General features: G+C 42.6%; 1 protein-coding gene across 4 annotated transcripts; it reads right to left on the reverse strand.

The window, feature by feature from the left end:
* Window positions 1-260: 260 nt before the first annotated feature.
* On the reverse strand, window positions 261-7345 carry SRSF1 (serine and arginine rich splicing factor 1). 4 transcript variants are annotated; one of them, XR_014174734.1, is made up of 6 exons: window positions 6869-7342; window positions 4269-4453; window positions 2562-2734; window positions 2103-2289; window positions 1570-1689; window positions 261-781 (listed from the first exon to the last, which is right to left on the reverse strand). XR_014174734.1 is itself a non-coding variant. In XM_081945350.1 (5 exons), exons 1-5 carry the CDS (start codon window positions 7060-7062, stop codon window positions 1667-1669), a joined length of 762 nt encoding a protein of 253 aa, XP_081801476.1. In that variant the 5' UTR covers window positions 7063-7344; the 3' UTR covers window positions 261-1666. The 4 variants fall into 4 exon arrangements, 2 of the variants coding, with proteins under 2 accessions (XP_081801476.1, XP_081801477.1); XR_014174733.1 differs by lacking the exon at window positions 2103-2289 and having other exon boundaries at window positions 6869-7344; XM_081945350.1 differs by having other exon boundaries at window positions 261-1689; window positions 6869-7344.
* Window positions 7346-8035: the final 690 nt, after the last annotated feature.

Here is an 8035-nt window from a genome sequence, read left to right on the forward strand (position 1 = left end):
ATCCTGCTAGAGCAGCCAAGTATTTCCTTCCATGTGCCTGACCATGTAAGCCCCAGGATGTTTATTATCTTTGTTCTCAACCCCTTTCCATCAGGGTTTATTTGTGCCCAGGCTACTTATCAGTGCTCCAATGCTTATGAATGGGCCACAGAGCACAAGATGAAGCCCGTCAATTACCAGGCCAGGAACTTAACCAGGGAATTCATCATAGCAGAAGAGCAACATATATGGGCATTATTCAATACAACAAAACCACCATGCACTTTTTTATAAAATTTTATTTGTCAAAAAGAAAAAGGCAATAGCCAATTGAATAGCCTACTTAATCTTAAAAGATTCCAATTTCTTTGAGTTGTTAAATTTAGGTAAATGACTTATTGGTTTAACATTTATAAACAACCCCGCCCCTTTTTTTCCCCTTTAACATTTACCATCTATTTGTGCTGAATCCTTCCAAGGAGAATGCTCCAGCGTACCTCTCCAGGTCCTTGCTTTGCTCCTTTTACAAAAAAAAAAAGAACATTCCATCGTGCATCTTATGGATGGGCTCCAATCATCAAAAATAGGAAAAAAAAAATCTTTGGAATAGCCAATTGAGTTGAATAAAACTCCATACGAGTGCGGTTTGGTTGGGGCAGGAATCCACTCCTATGTTCCTGGTAATCTGATCCCGCTCCATGAATCCTTGAAATTGATCCTCCCTATCCTATCCACATTATGATTTGAATCCAATGATCCAGCTCCAAGGATTGGGATCCAGTGAGCCCTCTCCAATCCAAACCTTTATAACCAGCAAAACCAAAAAAGAGGAGGCAAAAAGTTAGATACCGTAATGAAAAATAGGATTCTGGGGAATGATCAGTTATGTCTGCCGCTGAATAATAAAAACAGGCATTGATAACTATCAGTTCCCCAAGACAAACTTTTGTATTGTGAAGCTCAAATTTTAGCAGTTAATCATTTGGAAGAAACATTCTAATATTTACAAAGGATAACTGATAATTTCAACATTTCAATTACTATATGTGCATTACAGGTTTTGTGGTTGAAAAAAAAAATGCTACGAGGTTGCCAAATCCTGCTGCTAGAACTATCCAGGCCTAAACTAAAAGCTCATTATACTCAGTTTAGAAGTGACAAGATTAACTGAAGTTATCAGAGTCAGTTTCTGATTTATCTTGCAGGGGAAGAGGGAAAGAAATCCCCAGTGTGCTCCCCCCACCCCCACAGCTTCCATTCCATTACTTTTAAGATGAAACAGCAAAATGCTCTATCAGTCACACAGAGGACATGCAGATTTTAGCAGTATTGAGATTATACTTCCATGTCTGAAAAACCTGCATGTTACAAGGATAAAAACGGGCAACATCTATAATCAACCGACACAGTAGATCCCTCACCCCCTCATGGATCCAGCTAAGCCACAATTGTCATGATGGTAGTCAGAAAACTTCAACTGACTAGAAAATGAGTGGAACAATAGAGAACAGGCGTGCCTATTTCACTATTCTCTCTGTATAAGGTCAATACTGCCAATTTAATCTGTGACAATAGCACTTGGAGTCATACCATTGCCTCCATTTTTGATCTGATCCTCCTCAATCCTCCTTTTGACAATCCTAAAATGATTGACATGTGCTCCACAATCCTTTAATCCAAAGCATTCTTAATCCATCTCTTCAGATATGTCTACAGAAAGACACATGAAAAGGCAAGATAAAAATGTAAGCTCCCCCAAAAGAGACAATTTAAACCCCCCAACATCCCAAGCTTGTATAAACCATAGCTGAACAAAGACATTTTTAATACAGCAATATCACAGTTGGAAGAGAATGGGTAGCAAACTAGCTAGAAAGAACCCTGACTAGGACATGTTAAAATACAATTTATGAAAGATGCAAGGGAATGTTGATGTTAAAGAACAAATACTCACTAGGGATATCATACAAAACTGCAATTCAACACTTTAGCCAATTTTCAGTAAAACAGTTTCAGTTCTGTTCCCCCCCCTAAAAGAATTGACTATTTATGGGCAAAAGAAACCTGCATACAACATGGAGAAATTCTACAAAAAGGAGCACTATTAAAGATCATTTATGTACGAGAACGTGATCTGCTATGACGGGGAGAGTAGCGTGGAGATCCTCTGCTTCGTCTCGGGGAATAACTGCGACTTCTGCTGTTGCTTCGGCTACGGCTTCTGCTACGACTACGGCTGCGAGAACGAGATCTTCCGTAACTCGGGCTTCTTGGGCCATCAACTTTAACACGGATGTAGGCAGTTTCTCCCTATCAAATAGACACAACTTTCGATTGAAAGGTCTAAGTTTTTAAGCAGTCTTTTGCAGGCATGCTGATAGACTGAAGGTTTTTTTAAAAAAACAAGAAAAGTTGCATTACTTCTCCATACATTACTTAAGCATGATACCCATCTTAGCCCTTTCTACATTTTTAAATACTATAAACAGAAAAGTTGCACTTTCTTACCTTCAGTTTTACTGCATCCAAATGCAACCCTCTGAATCCAATTCTTGCTAAAACATTTAAGTGGAAAAACCTACCTCGTGAGATCTAAACTTAGTGTTATCCAGTTTTCGCACTGCGTAGGTCATGTCTTCTTTCCGAACAAACTCCACGACACCAGTTCCATCTCGGAAAACATCAGCATAACATACATCACCTGCTTCACGCATGTGATCCTTTAAATCCTGCCAGCTTCCACTGGGAGGCAGTCCTGAACGAGAGACAGTTGTTAAGTTATTGCTAGTGAAATACAGGTATTCCTCAACTTAGTCCTTCCTGTGCACACTGGAAACTAGTCATTTCACATGTTAATCATGGTTTAAAACCTATATATTCTTTCAAATTATAGGTAGTCTTTGACTTTTGACCGTTTCCTCGAAGTTTGAAAAAACCGCCTGTAAAGAACATCCAAGTGCTGCAAAATGCCCTACCGCATGGTCATGTGTTCACAATCTGGTTGCTTGGCAACCTGTTTGCACTTGATCCTCATTTATCATCTTCTTTGCGGCTGCCAAGAGAACTCCCTCTGGTCTCAGGGGGCTGCCTGAAAAAGCTATAAAAAAGCTGAGGATTTTATCAATCCAAGTAGACATGGAGCCGAAATCTTAAGAGCAGGCAGCCTCCAGAGATGATGAGGATTTCTAGGATTTCCTGAGTATAAGGACATTGTCTGTGCTGGATCTCCTAGGGTCTCCCCCGTTCTCCTGAAGCACCCCATGCTCTGTAGTTCCATCCATGTAGTGTTCTAGGATTATGGTAATGCATGCTATTTAAGAACTGCTTTGAAGAGTCTACAAAATCTATAACTAGTCAGAATGCAAATGAGTACTTGCTTACAGGATTATGTTATCTTAAACTGTAGACTATATTTCTCAACTAAGTTTAAAGCATGTGGGTGCTTATCCTGAAAGCCCAAAGGGATTTCACATAAAATATTTTAACCATCTCCTCCAAAATCAACTTATCTGTCTCCCAAATCCAGTGATTAAAGCATTCTTTTTATCTTCCAACTACAGTGCAAGCAAAGGCTGAAAAGCACAAAGTAAAAGAAAAGGGCTTTCTCGTGGGCTGCCCTTGAGTTGTAGAATTTTTGGGGTCAGAATGCTAGCTTAGCCCTCTTTTTGATTGTTCTTTATAGCATTCCACTTTGTCTAGATATGCAGTTAATTCACCAGTTAAAAAAATAAAACATGTTCAATTATCTGCACATTCTTTCATAAATTTTGATTCTCTTATTGCTTTTCATTGTTAGTAGTTTTGAAGCACATACGTGCAACAGGAACATAAACTTTTGAAAGCATATTTATAGTTGTTTAAAACAAACAGACTTATCTCAATTAAACCAGATCTAGCATTTTGGGGGCAAATGATGAACAATGTACAGATTTTCAAGATGCCAAATCATGAACTAATTAGATACCCAGAAAACAACTGAAAGATGGCTTAGATCAGTGGGTCTCAATCTTCCTAATGCTGCGACCCATTAATACAGTTCCTCATGTTGTGGTGACCCCCAACCATAAAATTTTATGTTTTCCGTATTTTTTCAAAAATATGTGTTTTCCAATGGTCTTAGGCGACCCCTGTGAAAGGGTCGTTCAACCCCCAAAGGGATCCCGACCTACAGGTTGAGAACCACTGGCTTAGATAAATATACACCAACAATTTTATTCAATTTTAACCAGTCAAATCATTTCCAAAATGAACCTTGAGAAATTTGTTTTAGCCCAAGGGGAAAAGCTTACCTGATACTATCACTCTGTACTCAGAACGCCTCGATGGGGGTCCATATCTGCCCCTTGGGGCCCCACCACCTCCACCACCTCCTCCTCCTCTGCCAGTGCCCCGACCACTTCGAGGGAACTCCACCCGTAGACGGTACCCATCATAATCATAGCCATCCCGTCCATACACTGCATCTTCTGCATCCCTGCAAGAAGAGAAAAAAAGAAAAACACAGAGCTTAGATCCAGGATTCCTGAAAGACAGCTGCATCACAGGCCCTCCAGGGACACACTGCAAGCAGGAAGTTGGCCTTTATCTTCAATCTACAAAAATAAGAGAAGACTTTGTCCCAACAGAATTACAAGCACACATTTTTTTCTGTAAATAAGCAACTAAGGTTCTTCCACTCTTGACATTGTAGCACAACTGTACAAAGAAAGGCATTACTTTTCAGCCTATGTATAAAAAGCAATGCTGTTTGTTTAAAGTGGGAAGCAATAAAGTAACATACAAAACAACCTTAGACATTTTAGATTCCAAGAGGGAAAGCATCTCAATGCATACATTTTGGGGAGCAAAGGTGAATTACAATATTACCTGCCCAGTAAGTGTGAATATAGAAGATTACTACTATATTCTCTATTTTCTCTTACTAGTCTTCATTTTTCCCTTCTGAATGTTAATAGAAAATAATTTTTTTGATAAAAAATAGTCTACATGGTTATTCAAATGTCAATTAAGAATCTGGCTTAATAGCAACAAATGCATAAATCTATGGGTAACTTCACTGCAAAATAATGGATTGGAACTCATAAAAATGTAGTTGGCACTTAAGTCATGGAAGCAGTGCCTCCTCAGAATAAGCAAGGCTGTATAACTTTAAAAACAGGTAGGCTCAACGCTCAACTTAAATTTGTGTTTATTTTATATCTATTCCAAATCTAGCAACATCTTTCACTCTTAACTACAAAATAAAGTATTTTAAAGTGGCCTAACTGCAAGCAACATTACAAGAACTAGAAATTAAGTTATGTCACTGTTTTGAAATAAGCCTTTGGACTCCAAATAAACTTTCCCAAAACTTGGTGGATTCCACTTCACCTTAAACAGGCCAGAGATCAACATTCTTGGATTTGATCCCTCTTTCTCAATTTTTGCAGGACCAATCCTGCAAAGTATATCCTGTTAAATATTTAGGGGAGATGTCAGTCATCCAGGTCATGGTTGTAGTCCCAAAGATGTTTTTCTCAAAAGGCAATTGGACTTTTGTTTTTCCTTGAAGACGTTTTGCTTCTTTCATTCAAGAAGCTTTTTGAAAAAGGAAGTAGCTTCTTGGACGAAAAACAAAACATCTTAACATCTTCAAGGAAAAACAAAGTCTAATTGCCTTTTGGGGAAAAAAATTGTTCTTCAATAAATATTTTTCCAATTAAGAACCCTCCCACGTTCTGACCACAGGTTTGACCTTCCTCGGGACAAAAACCAGGCATGATTGGGCTGCAGAGACACCTAGGAAACAGCAGTAGGTGCCACTTGCATGGGAATGAAACAGAAAAAGAGAGTTGGAAGGGACCCTGGAGGTCTATTAACAAACACCCAGTGGAACAACTTGCCTCCAGAAGTTGTGGATACTCCAACACTGGAAGTTTTTAAGAGACTGGACAAGCATTTGTCTGAAGTGGTGTAGGGTTTCCTGCCTGAGCAGGGGGTTGGATTAGAAGACCTCCAAGGTCCCTTCCAACTCTGTTATTCTGTTTCTGTTTCATTCTAGTCCAAACCCCTACTCAGGCAGGAAACCTGATACCAGTTCAGACAAATGCTTGTCCAGTCTCTTCTTAAAAACTTCCAGTGTTGGAGCATCCACAACTTCTGGAGGCAAGTTGTTCCACAGGGTGTTTGTTAATATGATTTATTGGGTTAGGGACTTGTCTCCACTGTGTGTTGTATTATGTTGGGGGGGGGGATGCGTGCACTGAGGGAGCTCAACCAATCTCATTGTACGTATGTTGTGCACAGAAATAAATTATCATCATCATCATCACTGATTAACTGTTCTGTCAGGAAATTTCTCCTCAATTCTATGTTGCTTCTCTCCTTGATGAGTTTTCCTCCACTGCTTCTTTTCCTACCCCTCAGGCGCCTTGGAGAATAGCTTGACTCCTCCTTCTTTGGGGCAACCCCTGAGATACTGGAAGACTGCCATCCTGTCTCCCCTCGTCGTCCTTTTCACTTCACCACCCCAGGAGTTTGGCCACCTCTTCCCAACCCGTCTATTATGAATGCACAGGCATTCATTACAGGGCAGGAACCGTTGAAGCCTCCCGATATCCTCAGGACGGCAGCGCCTTTTATTCCAAAACGTTTTTATCCCACAATATTCCAACACGGCTTCCCACGCCCCAAAACGGAGGGGCTTTCCCGCGATCGAGTTCCCTCGTCCCGCCCTTCCCCCATCGCCTCGATCGCTCGACACGTGTTAAGGCGAGGATGATGGGAGCTGGAGCACCGGGCGCGGGGTTTAAGTCCGTCAGGCCTAGCCTGGCTTTCACGGGCGGCGATCCCCGCCACCCACGGGGCGATTTCCCCCCCCCTCGCGCGGCGTCCCGTCCCGTCCACTGACCTGGGGTCCTCAAACTCGACGAAGGCGAAGGGCGGCCCGCCTCGACGGTTCTTGAGATCGATGTCCCGAATGGCTCCGTACTTGTAAAAGACGTCCTCGATGTCCTTGGTGCGGATGTCCGGCGGCAGGTTGCCCACGTAGATGCGGCAGTCGTTGTTCCCGGCCGGGCCGCGGATCACGCCGCCACCAGACATGGCGAGGTCAGCAATGGCTGCGGTTGGGGTTGGTCTGCGCGTGAGAGAAGAGGCGGAGGAGCAAGGGCGGGAAGCAGCCCGAGAAGGAGCGGGGGTGAGGAGAAAAGAGGAATTAAAAAAAAGAAAAACCGGCAACGATCCGATCCAACCGAAGGGGGAAAAAAGGGAGCGAAAGGAGGTAAAAAGGCGGGCGAGGCCAACGGGCAACGACAAGAGCAGCGACGCCTCCTCCCACTTCGGCTCTCTCAGCAGCCACAAAATGGCCGTCCACTCATGCGCTCTACTTACCCTGCGCAAGGATCCTTCCGCGCCGTTGACGTCACACTCCCGAGGGTGGGAGCTAAGGCGAGTGCGGCCTTCCCGCCCTTTGTAAGGCACATGCGCAGCTCTCTAGGTTTTTGTCACCCCCACCCCCGCCCGAAAGATTTATTTCCAAAGTTATTATCGAACAGTTTATGGGACGCCGTTCGATATTTGCCGACCTTAGACGCAGCGCTTTTTAAAGTCACCCTCTTGGGCTTTTTACTTGAAAGAAAACACCTCATTTCAAAACGGCCTCGTGGCTGAGGACTTCCGTTAGCCTCCAGGGGGCCGCGAACCGTTACAAGCGCGCGCGAAGAAGATCCGGCTTTTTATAAGGAGTTGCACAAAGGAGGAGGCTGAGTAAGCCCACAATGCATCACGTGAAGGGCCGCCTTGGCGCCAAAGAGAAGAATGTTCCCATAATGCATTGCGAAAGAACGAGGGCTGCCAATAAGATTTCAGGTCAGGCGGCGATTGGAAACGAAAATTAGAATGCGGACACGCTGACCCCCCCCCCAAAAAAAAAAACCCATCTCGGGAGGCCTCTTTTCCGTGTAAAAGAAAGTCGTGTTGAGGAAAACAAACGGTATCTTTAAAAATGAGACTCAGCGAATGCCTCACCGGATTTAAAAAAAACATTTTTTAACTTTAAAAAACATTTTTAAAAAAT

Source organism: Natrix helvetica, assembly GCF_964273705.1.
Source record: "Natrix helvetica genome assembly, chromosome: 2".
NCBI lineage: Eukaryota > Metazoa > Chordata > Lepidosauria > Squamata > Natricidae > Natrix > Natrix helvetica.